General features: G+C 41.3%; 1 protein-coding gene across 1 annotated transcript in view; it reads right to left on the minus strand.

The window, feature by feature from the left end:
• Positions 1-18: 18 nt before the first annotated feature.
• LOC142384523 (transcription initiation factor TFIID subunit 4-like) overlaps positions 19-17385 on the minus strand; it is a 29404-nt gene continuing 12037 nt past the window's right edge. The window contains exons 6-15 of the mRNA XM_075470814.1: positions 16774-16863; positions 12359-12556; positions 12093-12168; positions 11740-11845; positions 9507-9676; positions 6971-7098; positions 6655-6780; positions 6502-6558; positions 5903-6025; positions 19-1567 (exon numbers count right to left, since the gene is read on the minus strand). Coding sequence (XP_075326929.1) covers positions 1412-1567; positions 5903-6025; positions 6502-6558; positions 6655-6780; positions 6971-7098; positions 9507-9676; positions 11740-11845; positions 12093-12168; positions 12359-12556; positions 16774-16863 — 1230 coding nt within the window. The 3' untranslated portion in view covers positions 19-1411. The remainder of the gene's footprint in view (positions 1568-5902; positions 6026-6501; positions 6559-6654; positions 6781-6970; positions 7099-9506; positions 9677-11739; positions 11846-12092; positions 12169-12358; positions 12557-16773; positions 16864-17385) is intronic.

Here is a 17385-nt window from a genome sequence, read left to right on the forward strand (position 1 = left end):
AACACCACACGCAGCTGCTTCTTCGTCATTTTCTTTATTTCTTTTTGAAAAGGTACAAACGACTGTAAAATTGCATCGCCTGAAAAGCGTCAGGTTGAATACAGAACGTAGGAAATATAAATAGTCGCATAAATCGAGTCCCTCCAGCAGATGGACTCGAGCCGGGTTCTGAGCCGGGTTCTGAGCTCGGTTCTGAGCCGGGTTCTGAGCCGGGTTCTGAGCTCGGTTCTGAGCCGGGTTCTGAGCCGGGTTCTGAGCCGGGTTCTGAGCTCGGTTCTGAGCCGGGTTCTGAGCCGGGTTCTGAGCCGGGTTCTGAGCCGGGTTCTGAGCTCGGCGTCGGTTAGCAGGTTCGAGCTAAATGTTATACAAACAAAAAACAAAAAAAGACAGTTAAAGCGTTAAAAACCCTCAAATCTGTGAGGCCCCGGCTGCATTTCATCTACCGACAGTCGCCGGTTCAATGACCAATCAGAGCGGAGCTTGAGTTCAGTCCCTCGTCGGCCATGATGAAGACGAGGAGGAGGCTGCAGGAATGTCGAACCTTCATGCCTGAGTGAGTTCCTGTGCGTCGGAGAGCCAGCTCCCTGCCACCGAAAAACTGCAAAGTGTTTGTTAAAGGGACAGTCCCACATGTCACATGACATGAGTCACATGATCAGAGTGATGTCATCACCAGCTCATCCCGGGGGAGTTTCAGATGCTTACGTGTTTAAATGACTCGATAAACAAACCAATCAGGCTGAATCTTTCATTTCATTGATTATTGATCAGCTGATCGGAAATGTTGAACTGTTCCTTTAAGCTTTCCGTCTATCGAGCGTCACATGATCATCACACACACAATAAAACACGCACACATTAAAATGAAGTAACAGCGTTCATACGAGTGTGAGCGTCCTGAACGCGCCGGCGGCCGGGTCGACCCAGAATGCACCTGTTCAGGTACAGCCGGAGTTGGGAGGTGGCGCCAGGACGCCGACAGCCAATCAGAACGCTCTTCATCACCACACCTGTTGCCGTTAAAGGAGCATTCCGCGTCTGAGCCCTCCCGGGTCGTCAGTGCGTTCAGGCGCGACGCTCTACGGTAAAAAGCCGTTTCGCCGGGACGCAAAGATCATCCGTCACATCCTCAGAGTCAATAAAACTGAACCTGCAGATTTAAGAGAGTCTGCACCTGCGGGTCTGAGCCGGAAACCGTCAGAACCGATTTAAACTGGGGGAATGCTCCTTTAACACGGGCCGACCGACGAGACGAAACCTGGAGCTGTGAGTTCATGAGAGAATCCATCGGCCCCTCGGGGGCCCGGGGGGCCGCCCTCACTGCAGGGGGCCGCCCTCACTCCGGGTGGCCGCCCTCACTCCGGGGGGCCGCCCTCACTCCGGGGGCCGCCCTCACTCCGGGGGGCCGCCCTCACTTCAGCAGCGCCTTGTAGAGCGTCAGAGATCGAGCCGTGCTGCGTTCCTGCTCCAGACAGAAGATGAAGTCCCTGAGGTTGACTCGAGTGATCCGCTGGCGGAGCTGCTGGCGAGAGGAGGAGCCCGAGCCCGAGCCCGAGCCTGAAGCCACCTGGGGGGGCACAGAGCACTGTGTTAGAGGGGGGGGGGGGGTGTTCAAACAAACACTGAAGCAGAAGAAGAAAAAGCTGAACGGGTTAAACTTCTGTGTTGCATCAGGACTGAATCCAGCTGCTCCAACTCGCCCGTTTCCCCCACCGAACACGAAGTAAACAGGAAGTTGTTAGATTGATTGATTGAACGTCGCCGATCGTCATTTCCTGTCAAAACGGCAGTTTCAAGCTAGCTACAACGAGGGTAGGTTCACTTCCTGTTTTCAACCAATCAGAGCCAGGAGGAGCTCCAACCAATAGATGTGCTTGGATGGACCGAGATCTTCCCAGATATGAAAGTAAGGCTGTGTTCGAAGCCGCATACTGCATACTACATACTGCATACTGCCTACTGCATACTACATACTACAAACTGCATACTATATACTACATACTGCATACTACATACTACAAACTGCATACTGCATACTACATATTACATACTGCATACTACATACTGCATACTACATATTACATACTGCATACTACCTACTGCATACTATATACTACATACTGCATACTACATACTGCATACTGCCTACTGCATACTGCCTACTGCATACTACATACTACATACTACAAACTGCATACTGCATACTACATACTACAAACTGCATACTATATACTACATACTGCATACTACATACTACAAACTGCATACTGCATACTACATATTACATACTGCATACTACATACTGCATATTACATACTGCATACTACCTACTGCATACTATATACTACATACTGCATACTACATACTACAAACTGCATACTGCATACTATATACTACATACTGCATACTACATACTGCATACTGCCTACTGCATACTGCCTACTGCATACTACATACTACATACTACAAACTGCATACTGCATACTACATACTACAAACTGCATACTATATACTACATACTGCATACTACATACTACAAACTGCATACTGCATACTACATATTACATACTGCATACTACATACTGCATATTACATACTGCATACTACCTACTGCATACTATATACTACATACTGCATACTACATACTACAAACTGCATACTGCATACTACATATTACATACTGCATACTACATACTGCATACTACATATTACATACTGCATACTACAAACTGCATACTATATACTACATACTGCATACTACATACTACAAACTGCATACTGCATACTACATATTACATACTGCATACTACATACTGCATACTACATATTACATACTGCATACTACCTACTGCATACTATATACTACATACTGCATACTACATACTGCATACTGCCTACTGCCTACTGCATACTACATACTACATACTACAAACTGCATACTGCATACTACATACTACAAACTGCATACTATATACTACATACTGCATACTACATACTACAAACTGCATACTGCATACTACATATTACATACTGCATACTACATACTGCATATTACATACTGCATACTACCTACTGCATACTATATACTACATACTGCATACTACATACTGCATACTGCATACTGCATACTACATACTACATACTGCATACTACATACTACATATTACATACTGCATACTACCTACTGCATACTATATACTACATACTGCATACTACATACTGCATACTGCATACTGCATACTACATACTACATACTGCATACTGCATACTATATACTACATACTGCATACTACATACTACAAACTGCATACTATATACTACATACTGCATACTACATACTACAAACTGCATACTGCATACTACATACTGCATACTACATATTACATACTGCATACTACATATTACATACTGCATACTACCTACTGCATACTACATACTACAAACTGCATACTACAAACTGCATACTATATACTACATACTGCATACTACATACTACAAACTGCATACTGCATACTACATACTACATATTACATACTGCATACTACATACTGCATACTGCATACTACATACTGCATACTACATATTACATACTGCATACTACCTACTGCATACTACATACTGCATACTACAAACTGCATACTATATACTACATACTGCATACTACATACTACAAACTGCATACTGCATACTACATACTGCATACTACATATTACATACTGCATACTACCTACTGCATACTACATACTGCATACTATATACTACATACTGCATACTACATACTACAAACTGCATACTGCATACTACATACTGCATACTACATATTACATACTGCATACTACATACTACAAACTGCATACTGCATACTACATACTGCATACTACATATTACAAACTGCATACTATATACTACATACTGCATACTACATACTACAAACTGCATACTGCATACTACATACTGCATACTACATATTACATACTGCATACTACATACTACAAACTGCATACTACATACTACAAACTGCATACTGCATACTACATACTGCATACTACATATTACATACTGCATACTGCATACTACATACTGCAAACTGCATACTACATACTGCAAACTGCATACTGCATACTGCATACTACATACTGCATACTGCATACTACATACTGCATACTGCATACTACATACTGCATACTACATATTACATACTGCATACTACCTACTGCATACTGCATACTACCTACTGCATACTGCATACTACCTACTGCATACTACATACTGCATACTGCATACTACATACTGCATACTGCAAACTACATACTACATACTGCATACTGCATACTACAAACTGCATACTACCTACTGCATACTGCAAACTGCACACTGCATACTGCATACTGCAAACTGCATACTACACACTGCATACTACATACTCCGAAATCAGCCGGCCTGAAGCTGATTTCTCTTAAGCTCTAAACTCTGTAAACTTTAGCAACATTTGAAACATTTCCAGGTGAGAAAGTAGTCGTTTAGATCCCCAACGTGTTGAAAACCTGACAAAATACCGGCTGTTTACAATTTTGTTCCCACGAATTCGGCGCTACTAAACCTAGCCGCAGTGAGCTAACGCACTTCCGGTTATTTTCACAAAATAAAATACCCGTTGCCTTTTATCATAGGGAAAGCCATTACCATACAATTGGTGCTTTTGTTTTGAAAACAGGAAGTGAACCTACCCTCGTTGTAGCTAGCTTGAAACTGCCGTTTTGACAGGAAATGACGATCGGCGACGTCACGTTACGTTGCATCTTGGGTAGTTTGAGTATGAGTAGTAACCTCATGATGCATACCCAACATTTCAGAGAATCTAGTATGCATCCGGGAACTTAAAAAAGTTAAAGTTAGTAGGAGTAGTGGGAGAAGTAGGCGGTTTGTAATAAGTATGTAGTAAGTATGTAGTGTTAGAACTTCTTCTTCTACTGAATTACAGCCACTAACAGCAGCCTATAGCGCCCCCTCTGGTGGAGATTTCCTTCATCGGTCAACAGAAACTCGACTGAGACGCGCCACAAAGATCCTCTCTTCATGAGGACGTACCACTGTGTGCTCTGTGTGTTTATCTGTGAGTTCTGGATAAATAAACGGAAGAAGGATCTATGACATCAACAGGAAGTGATGATTCTAACTGACTGAACGGAGGAGAAGGGGGCGGGGTTAAATTAAGTTAAAAAAACATGTTTATTTATTCATTCTGATTGTTTTCTTTAGTTTTTACTCAAACAAATAAAGAAATAAAACCACCAAACGTCATTAAACTAACTCTGAATATAAACGACCCCCCCCCCCTCTGAAACGTTCCCTTTGTCTGCTGGGGTCAGCCTCAGGCAGTCAGGCAGGTGGCGGGGACCATCACAAACCCCCCCCCCACCCCCCACGCACCCTCAGGCTCATTTCTGCAGAGCTGAAATCTACGGCTGCCTCCAGGAACAGGAGGCGGGGGCTCCACCCACAGCGGCCCCCCAGGCCGACCCTGACCCCCTTCAGTCGGCTTCGGTCAGATTCACCTCCTGGAAGGTCAGGACGCACGCCCCGGCTGTTCCACCTGCCCCCGGCTGTTCTACCTGCCCCCCCCAGAGTAACCGCTCACATGCTTCCTGTGTGGTGACCAGAGGATTCCACCAGGGGGCGCCCCGGATGGCTCAGACTCACAGGACGCTGTTCAGGGTAAACATGGCGTCAGCAGAAGGCGTTTTGTTGACCTTAGCTTCAGAACAGAAAGCAGCGCTTCGCTGCCGCCGAAGGTCGGAAACGTTTACAGTAAACACGGGTCAGCGGGTCGCCGTGACGACACAGAGCCATGGGGTCACATGACCGCCTGAACTACAGAGGGGTGTCGCGTCTGGTCTCGTACCTCGCTGCCGGCCGAGGCTCCGCCCCCTGAATCCAGCTTGCGCTTCTTGCGCGGCCCGATGGCGGCGAGGGCCGTGAGGTTTGCGTCTCGCTGTCGCATCTGAGCCAGTTCCTGCTGCTGCATCTGAGGAGACAAAACGCCAGAGATGATGTCATCAACAGGACCACCGTAACCAGAGATGATGTCATCAACAGGACCACCGTAACCAGAGATGATGTCATCAACAGGACCACCGTAACCATGCTTTGGCGTTTGGTTTTAGAACCACGTGAAGGGAAACACGTGATTACAGTCAGAAGTACGTAAAGCTGCATGTTTAACCGTCTGATGAACATCTGTCTGCTGCCTCATGTGAGCGGACAGCTCTGCCTTTAACAGAACCGGGCTGGGACGGGTTCTGTGGAGCTGCAGGACAATCTGAGTCTGAGTTTCTCCGTGACACAGACAGAAAGATTCTGATCTTGGTTCTAAAGTTAAATACGGAGCTTCCTGTGCCTCTGCTGGCTGCGTTTTCTCTGCCGTTAACAGAACAGAATGTTTGTTCTTTGAACAGTTTACTCTGAAACAAACCTGAGTGAGACGGTAAAAAGCAGCTGTACCTCTTTTGCCTTCGCCTTGAGTCGAGCCTGCTCTGGATCTTCCTGTCGTGCACGACTCTGAAGGTGAAACAGAACAGCGGGTTAGGAACAGAAGGAACTCCTGGTCCTGGTTCTGGTCCTGGTTCTGGTGCAGCCTGTTAGAATCTGTGGTACCTTGGCCGCCTTCAGCAGAATCTCCCGCTCCTGCTCGTCCTTCCTCTGCTTCTCCATCCTCTCCAACTGCTCGAAGAAACGCAGCTGAGAGCGCACGTCTGACGTCTGCTCGTAGTGATCTTCATCCTGAGGGAGGAAGACAAGGTGTGAGACGGTTACTGACCTCAGAACTCTGACTTACTGACTGTTAGCTTCAGATTTCAGCTGCACACAGACTGGGTGAAAAACCTCAAACTTTTCTGCAAGAATTCAAACTTTGAAAAGTTTCTGCCAACATCTGGAAACAAATAAACTGTGTTTCTGCGTGTGTTCTCACTTTCCCATCCGTGCGGTGCTGAGCGACAACCGAAACCTTCTCCAGCAGCGAGCGCAGCCGTGACTGCGTGGCGTGGGAGATGATGTTCACCACGTCCAGCGGAACCTCGGTAACGCCCAGCTTCCTCGCTGATGTAAGCAGGAGTAAACAAGATGTAAGCAGGAGTAAACAAGGTGTAAGCAGGAGTAAACAAGATGTAAGCAGGAGTAAACAAGGTGTAAGCAGGAGTAAGCAGGAGTAAACAAGGTGTAAGCAGGAGTAAACAAGGTGTAAGCAGGAGTAAACAAGATGTAAGCAGGAGTAAACAAGATGTAAGCAGGAGTAAACAAGATGTAAGCAGGAGTAAACAGGAGTAAACAAGATGTAAGCAGGAGTAAGCAAGGTGTAAGCAGGAGTAAACAAGATGTAAGCAGGAGTAAACAAGATGTAAACAGGAGTAAACAAGATGTAAGCAGGAGTAAACAAGGTGTAAGCAGGAGTAAACAAGGTGTAAGCAGGAGTAAACAAGATGTAAGCAGGAGTAAACAAGGTGTAAGCAGGAGTAAACAAGATGTAAGCAGGAGTAAACAAGATGTAAGCGGGAGTAAACAAGGTGTAAGCAGGAGTAAACAAGATGTAAGCAGGAGTAAACAAGGTGTAAGCAGGAGTAAACAAGATGTAAGCAGGAGTAAACAAGATGTAAGCAGGAGTAAACAAGATGTAAGCAGGAGTAAGCAGGAGTAAACAAGGTGTAAGCAGGAGTAAACAAGATGTAAGCAGGAGTAAACAAGATGTAAACAGGAGTAAACAAGGTGTAAGCAGGAGTAAACAAGGTGTAAGCAGGAGTAAGCAGGAGTAAACAAGGTGTAAGCAGGAGTAAACAAGATGTAAGCTGGAGTAAACAAGATGTAAGCAGGAGTAAACAAGATGTAAGCGGGAGTAAACAAGGTGTAAGCAGGAGTAAACAAGATGTAAGCAGGAGTAAACAAGGTGTAAGCAGGAGTAAACAAGGTGTAAGCAGGAGTAAACAAGATGTAAGCAGGAGTAAACAAGGTGTAAGCAGGAGTAAACAAGATGTAAGCAGGAGTAAACAAGATGTAAACAGGAGTAAACAAGATGTAAGCAGGAGTAAACAAGGTGTAAGCAGGAGTAAACAAGGTGTAAGCAGGAGTAAACAAGATGTAAGCAGGAGTAAACAAGATGTAAGCGGGAGTAAACAAGGTGTAAGCAGGAGTAAACAAGATGTAAGCAGGAGTAAACAAGGTGTAAGCAGGAGTAAACAAGGTGTAAGCAGGAGTAAACAAGATGTAAGCAGGAGTAAACAAGGTGTAAGCAGGAGTAAACAAGGTGTAAGCAGTAAACAAGATGTAAGCAGTAGTAAGCAGGAGTAAACAAGGTGTAAGCAGGAGTAAACAAGATGTAAGCAGGAGTAAACAAGATGTAAGCAGGAGTAAACAAGATGTAAGCAGGAGTAAACAAGGTGTAAGCAGTAAACAAGATGTAAGCAGGAGTAAGCAGGAGTAAACAAGGTGTAAGCAGGAGTAAACAAGATGTAAGCAGGAGTAAACAAGGTGTAAGCAGGAGTAAACAAGATGTAAGCAGGAGTAAACAAGATGTAAGCAGGAGTAAACAAGGTGTAAGCAGTAAACAAGATGTAAGCAGGAGTAAGCAGGAGTAAACAAGGTGTAAGCAGGAGTAAACAAGATGTAAGCAGGAGTAAACAAGATGTAAGCAGGAGTAAACAAGGTGTAAGCAGGAGTAAACAAGATGTAAGCAGGAGTAAACAAGATGTAAGCAGGAGTAAACAAGGTGTAAGCAGGAGTAAACAAGATGTAAGCAGGAGTAAACAAGATGTAAACAGGAGTAAACAAGGTGTAAGCAGGAGTAAACAAGATGTAAGCAGGAGTAAACAAGATGTAAGCAGGAGTAAACAAGATGTAAGCAGTAAACAAGGTGTAAGCAGGAGTAAACAAAATGTAAGCAGGCATAAACAAGATGTAAGCAGGCGTAAACAAGATGTAAGCAGGCGTAAACAAGACGTAAGCAGGAGTAAACAAGACGTAAGCAGGAGTAAACAAGATGTAAGCAGGCGTAAACAAGATGTAAGGAGAAGTAAACAAGATGTAAGGAGAAGTAAACAAGATGTAAGGAGAAGTAAACAAGATGTAAGGAGAAGTAAACAAGACGTAAAAAGGGGTAAAAAAGATGTAAGCAGGAGTAAACAAGGTGTGAACAGGCGTAAACAAGATGTAAGCAGGCGTAAACAAGATGTAAAAAGGAGTAAACAAGATGTGAGCAGGCGTAAACAAGATGTGAGCAGGCGTAAACAAGATGTAAGCAGGCGTAAACAAGATGTAAAAAGGAGTAAACAAGATGTAAGCAGGAGTAAACAAGATGCAAGCAGGAGTAAACAAGATGTAAACAGGCGTAAATAAGATGTAAAAAGGAGTAAACAACACGTAAAAAGGAGTAAACAAGAAGTAAGCAGGCGTAAACACGATATAAAAAGGAGTAAACAAGATGTAAAAAGGAGTAAACAAGATGTGAACAGACTGACCTTTGTCCAGGATGCGGCGGTGCAGCAGATCGGTGGGCAGGAAGGCCTCGTCCTTACAGGAGCGGATTTTCGTGCCAACGAGCTCTGAGCTGGTTGCTAGGATACGTGCGTTTTCTTCATTGAGGTTGACGCCGGCCATCGACGCCACATCGTTGATGTCATCATCGTCTCTGTGGATGGTAAGAAAGAAGGTCCTGATTTTCTTCTACTAATTCATACCCATTCTAACACTGAAGCTTACAGAAGCTCACAGAACTATAACCAGAACCAGATGGAACTGTGACAGAGCAGCTCCATTTCTCAGTGGAACACAACTAGTTTATTCTCTGTGTATAATTCTTCACCATGGGCAGAACTCAAGGGTACACAACTAAAAACATGAAACACATGCTGCCCCCTGCTGGCTGACCTGTGAACTGTCCAACATCAGCACACCTTCAAGCTGTGTTCGAAACCGCCTACTACTCCCACTAACTTTAACTTTTTTTAAGTTCCCGGATGCATACTAGATTCTCTGAAATGTTGGGTATGCATCATGAGGTTACTACTCATACTCAAACTACCCAAGATGCAACGTAACGTGACGTCGCCGATCGTCATTTCCTGTCAAAACGGCAGTTTCAAGCTAGCTACAACGAGGGTAGGTTCACTTCCTGTTTTCAACAAAATTGTAAACAGCCGGTATTTTGTCAGGTTTTCAACACGTTGGGGATCTAAACGACTACTTTCTCGCCTGAAAATGTTTCAAATGTTGCTAAAGTTTACAGAGTTTAGAGCTTAAGGGAAATCAGCTTCAGGCCGGCTGATTTCGGCTCGGGCAGGAGCGAAATGCATTGTGGGTAAACGGTCTGCATACTGTCTGATCGAATGAGTATGTAGTATGTAGTATGTATTATGGAAGTATGTAGTATGCAGTATGTAGTATGCAGTATGTAAGTATGTATTATGGAAGTATGTAGTATGCAGTATGCAGCATGCAGTATGTAAGTATGTATTATGGAAGTATGTAGTATGTAGTATGTAGTATGTAGTATGAAAGTATGTAGTATGCAGTATGTAGCATGCAGTATGTAAGTATGTATTATGGAAGTATGTAGTATGCAGTATGCAGCATGCAGTATGTAAGTATGTATTATGGAAGTATGTAGTATGTAGTATGGAAGTATGTAGTATGCAGTATGCAGCATGCAGTATGTAAGTATGTATTATGGAAGTATGTAGTATGTAGTATGGAAGTATGTAATATGTAGTATGAAAGTATGTAGTATGGAAGTATGCAGGATGCAGTATGTAGTATGTAGTATGCAGTATGGAAGTATGCAGTATGTAAGTATGCAGTATGCAGTATGCAGTTTGTAAGTATGTATTATGGAAGTATGTAGTATGCAGTATGTAGTATGCAGTATGTAAGTATGTATTATGCAGTATGCAGCATGCAGTATGTAAGTATGTATTATGGAAGTATGTAGTATGTAGTATGGAAGTATGTAGTATGCAGTATGTAGTATGGAAGTATGCAGGATGCAGTATGCAGTATGTAGTATGGAAGTATGCAGTATGTAGTATGTAGTATGAAAGTATGTAGTATGCAGTATGCAGCATGCAGTATGTAAGTATGTATTATGGAAGTATGTAGTATGTAGTATGGAAGTATGTAGTATGCAGTATGTAGTATGGAAGTATGCAGGATGCAGTATGCAGTATGTAGTATGGAAGTATGCAGTATGTAGTATTTAGTAATGAAGTATGCAGTATGTAGTATGCAGTATGTAGTATGTAGTATGTAGTATGCAGTATGCAGTATGTAGTATGGAAGTATGCAGTATGTAGTATGTAGTAATGAAGTATGCAGTATGTAGTATGCAGTATGGAAGTATGCAGTATGCAGTATGTAAGTATGCAGTATGCAGTATGCAGTATGTAAGTATGCAGTATGCAGTATGTAGTATGTAGTATGTAGTATGCAGTATGCAGTATGTAGTATGCAGTATCGAACACAGCCTCTGCTGGCCCCTGCTGGCTGACCAGCTGACTCCTCCCTGCCTCACCTCTATGGAGGACAAACACATAAATATAAAAAAAATAGTTTGAACAGAATTCTACTTCTTTGTTTCTCCCCCTGTCGGTTTCCACAACTTCTTAGTTTCCCCGCTCAGATGTTTCTGTTCAGCATGGATAATTCCTCCTTCAAAATTCCTCCATCTGCAGCACCATCAGAGCAGCTCAAACTCACCTGAAGGTCCCGCCCCCCGGGTCGCTCAGTTTCCTCTGATTGGCTTGAGCTACCAGGGTCACATGACTTTTTCCAGCGATGGTTGCAGGTCCTCTTATGAGTGTGGCTGAAAAGCAAAGGACACCTTTAAATGATGAATGCTGCCCCCTGCTGGTGCGGGTCAGCAGTGTAACTGCTCCACCATCAGTGTAACTGCTCCACCCATCAGTGTAACTGCTCCACCCATCAGTGTAACTGCTCCACCATCAGTGTAACTGCTCCACCATCAGTGTAACTGCTCCACCCATCAGTGTAACTGCTCCACCCATCAGTGTAACTGCTCCACCCATCAGTATGATTGTTTGTGGACTCGCCTGGATGTCTGAGCTGTTGGCTGATGACGACAGGTGAGCGGGTCTGCAGAGTCTGCACTCCTGGTCGGGCGACAGCCTGGAGGACACATGACATCATCACCGCCATCAGAGGCAGCTTCAGGTGTGGAAGTAGCTTAAAAGTCTTAATCTGAACAACCTTTATACAGCTCGCCGTCATGTGACAACTCATCCTGATTCTGGAACTATTTTCTTCACACATCTCATTTAAACTTTATTTATTTAGGATTGGTTTATTTCAGAAATACCAGAGCTGCTGTGTTTCCAATGGGTGCGTTCAGGCGGACCGTGCTGCCGGCTGGGCTGACGGGCAGCCGCGGTCTGATGGCGGTGGTGGTGGTGATGGAGCCCGGGGCGGCCGGGGGTGGTGCAGAGGTGCTGGGCGGGACGGTCGTCAGGGACTGTTGGCTGTTAAGCAAAGTCTGACGCAGGGCAGGGAGGCTTTTCTGTGGAGATATGGTCATGTTTACTACTGTATTTAATTAATAACGCTAACACTGTACTACCACAGTAATAGTGTAATAACACTGTACTACCACAGTAATAGTGTAATAACACTGTACTACCACAGTGATAGTGTAATAACATTGTAATACCACAGTGATAGTGTAATAACACTGTAATACCACAGTGATAGTGTAATAACACTGTACTACCACAGTAATAGTGTAATAACACTGTACTACCACAGTAATAGTGTAATAACATTGTAATACCACAGTAATAGTGTAATAACACTGTACTACCACAGTAATAGTGTAATAACACTGTACTACCACAGTAATAGTGTAATAACATTGTAATACCACAGTAATAGTGTAATAACACTGTACTACCACAGTAATAGTGTAATAACACTGTACTACCACAGTAATAGTGTAATAACACTGTACTACCACAGTAATAGTGTAATAACATTGTAATACCACAGTAATAGTGTAATAACATTGTAATACCACAGTAATAGTGTAATAACACTGTACTACCACAGTGATGGTGTAATAACACTGTAATACCACAGTGATAGTGTAATAACACTGTATTACCACAGTGATAGTGTAATAACACTGTATTACCACAGTGATAGTGTAATAACACTGTACTACCACAGTGATAGTGTAATAACACTGTACTACCACAGTAATAGTGTAATAACACTGTAATACCACAGTGATAGTATAATAACACTGTAATAACTAGTACTACAGTAATAAATTAATGACGAATACAACAGGAATAGTATAACACTAATACCACAGTAATAGTGTAATAACACTACTAAATACAAATATTACAGTAATTATGTAATAACAATGTAATAACTAATACCACAGTAATAGTGTAATAACACTGTATTACCACAGTGATAGTGTAATAACACTGTATTACCACAGTGATAGTGTAATAACACTGTACTACCACAGTGATAGTGTAATAACACTGTACTACCACAGTGATAGTGTAATAACACTGTACTACCACAGTAATAGTGTAATAACACTGTACTACCACAGTAATAGTGTAATAACACTGTACTACCACAGTAATAGTGTAATAACACTGTACTACCACAGTAATAGTGTAATAACATTGTAATACCACAGTAATAGTGTAATAACACTGTACTACCACAGTAATAGTGTAATAACACTGTAATACCACAGTGATAGTATAATAACATTGTACTACCACAGTTATAATATAATAACACTGTAATAACTAGTACTACAGTAATAAATTAATGACGAATACAACAGGAATAGTATAACACTAATACCACAGTAATAGTGTAATAACACTACTAAATACAAATATTACAGTAATTATGTAATAACAATGTAATAACTAATACCACAGTAATAGTGTAATAACACTGTATTACCACAGTGATAGTGTAATAACACTGTATTACCACAGTGATAGTGTAATAACACTGTACTACCACAGTGATAGTGTAATAACACTGTACTACCACAGTAATAGTGTAATAACACTGTACTACCACAGTAATAGTGTAATAACACTGTACTACCACAGTAATAGTGTAATAACACTGTACTACCACAGTAATAGTGTAATAACACTGTACTACCACAGTAATAGTGTAATAACATTGTAATACCACAGTAATAGTGTAATAACATTGTAATACCACAGTAATAGTGTAATAACACTGTACTACCACAGTGATGGTGTAATAACACTGTAATACCACAGTGATAGTGTAATAACACTGTATTACCACAGTGATAGTGTAATAACACTGTATTACCACAGTGATAGTGTAATAACACTGTACTACCACAGTGATAGTGTAATAACACTGTACTACCACAGTAATAGTGTAATAACACTGTAATACCACAGTGATAGTATAATAACATTGTACTACCACAGTTATAATATAATAACACTGTAATAACTAGTACTACAGTAATAAATTAATGACGAATACAACAGGAATAGTATAACACTAATACCACAGTAATAGTGTAATAACACTACTAAATACAAATATTACAGTAATTATGTAATAACAATGTAATAACTAATACCACAGTAATAGTGTAATAACACTGTACTACCACAGTAATAGTGTAATAACATTGTAATACCACAGTAATAGTGTAATAACATTGTAATACCACAGTAATAGTGTAATAACACTGTACTACCACAGTGATGGTGTAATAACACTGTAATACCACAGTGATAGTGTAATAACACTGTATTACCACAGTGATAGTGTAATAACACTGTATTACCACAGTGATAGTGTAATAACACTGTACTACCACAGTGATAGTGTAATAACACTGTACTACCACAGTAATAGTGTAATAACACTGTAATACCACAGTGATAGTATAATAACATTGTACTACCACAGTTATAATATAATAACACTGTAATAACTAGTACTACAGTAATAAATTAATGACGAATACAACAGGAATAGTATAACACTAATACCACAGTAATAGTGTAATAACACTACTAAATACAAATATTACAGTAATTATGTAATAACAATGTAATAACTAATACCACAGTAATAGTGTAATAACACTGTACTACCACAGTAATAGTGTAATAACACTGTACTACCACAGTAATAGTGTAATAACACTGTACTACCACAGTAATAGTGTAATAACACTGTACTACCACAGTAATAGTGTAATAACACTGTACTACCACAGTGATAGTGTAATAACACTGTACTACCACAGTGATAGTGTAATAAAACTGTACTACCACAGTGATAGTATAATAACATTGTACTACCACAGTAATAATATAATAACACTGTAATAACTAGTACTACAGTAATAAATTAATGACGAATACAACAGGAATAGTATAACACTGTAATACCACAGTAATAGTGTAATAACACTACTAAATACAAATATTACAGTAATTATGTAATAACAATGTAATAACTAATACCACAGTGATAGTGTAATAACACTGTATTACCACAGTGATAGTGTAATAACACTGTATTACCACAGTGATAGTGTAATAACACTGTATTACCACAGTGATAGTGTAATAACACTGTAATACCACAGTGATAGTGTAATAACAATGTAATAACTAATACCACAGTGATAGTGTAATAACACTGTACTACCACAGTGATAGTGTAATAACGCTGTACTACCACAGTAATAGTGTAATAACGCTGTACTACCACAGTGATGGTGTAATAACACTGTACTACAACAGTAATAGTGTAATAACACTGTACTACCACAGTGATGGTGTAATAACACTGTACTACCACAGTGATAGTGTAATAACACTGTACTACCACAGTAATAGTGTAATAACACTGTACTACAACAGTAATAGTGTAATAACACTGTAATACCACAGTGATGGTGTAATAACACTGTACTACCACAGTAATAGTGTAATAACACTGTACTACCACAGTAATAGTGTAATAACACTGTACTACCACAGTAATAGTGTAATAACACTGTACTACAACAGTGATAGTGTAATAACACTGTACTACCACAGTAATAGTGTAATAACACTGTACTACAACAGTAATAGTGTAATAACACTGTACTACAACAGTAATAGTGTAATAACACTGTAATACCACAGTGATGGTGTAATAACACTGTAATACCACAGTGATAGTGTAATAACACTGTACTACCACAGTAATAGTGTAATAACGCTGTACTAAAACAGTAATAGTGTAATAACACTGTACTACCACAGTAATAGTGTAATAACACTGTACTAAAACAGTGATAGTGTAATAACACTGTACTACCACAGTGATAGTGTAATAACACTGTACTACCACAGTAATAGTGTAATAACGCTGTACTACCACAGTGATAGTGTAATAACGCTGTACTACCACAGTGATAGTGTAATAACGCTGTACTACCACAGTAATAGTGTAATAACACTGTAATACCACAGTAATAGTGTAATAACACTGTAATACCACAGTAATAGTGTAATAACACTGTACTACCACAGTAATAGTGTAATAACACTGTACTACCACAGTAATAGTGTAATAACGCTGTACTACCACAGTAATAGTGTAATAACACTGTAATACCACAGTGATAGTGTAATAACACTGTACTACCACAGTAATAGTGTAATAACATATGGCTGGTACCTTGAGGAAGGGGATGAGGTAGGGCTGTGGGGAGGACTTCAGCTCAGCCTGCAGCCGAGAGGTGAACTCCTCAGGCTCAATCTTTGCATCCTGAACACAAACACAGACACGAGGACATCAGGACATGAACAGATGAGGACGTGAGGACGTGAACAGATGAGGACATGAACAGATGAGGACGTGAGGACGTGAACAGATGAGGACGTGAACAGATGAGGACATGAACAGATGAGGACGTGAACAGATGAGGACGTGAGGACATGAACAGATGAGGACGTGAACAGATGAGGACATGAACAGATGAGGACATGAACAGATGAGGACGTAAACAGATGAGGACGTAAACAGATGAGGACGTGAGGACATGAACAGATGAGGACATGAACAGATGAGGACATGAACAGATGGGGACATGAACAGATGGGGACGTGAACAGATGAGGACATGAACAGATGGGGACGTGAACAGATGGGGACATGAACAGATGGGGACGTGAACAGATGGGGACATGAACAGATGGGGACGTGAACAGATGGGGACGTGAACAGATGGGGACATGAACAGATGGGGACATGAACAGATGAGGACATGAGGACGTGAACAGACGAGGAC

Source organism: Odontesthes bonariensis, chromosome 7, assembly GCF_027942865.1.
Source record: "Odontesthes bonariensis isolate fOdoBon6 chromosome 7, fOdoBon6.hap1, whole genome shotgun sequence".
NCBI lineage: Eukaryota > Metazoa > Chordata > Actinopteri > Atheriniformes > Atherinopsidae > Odontesthes > Odontesthes bonariensis.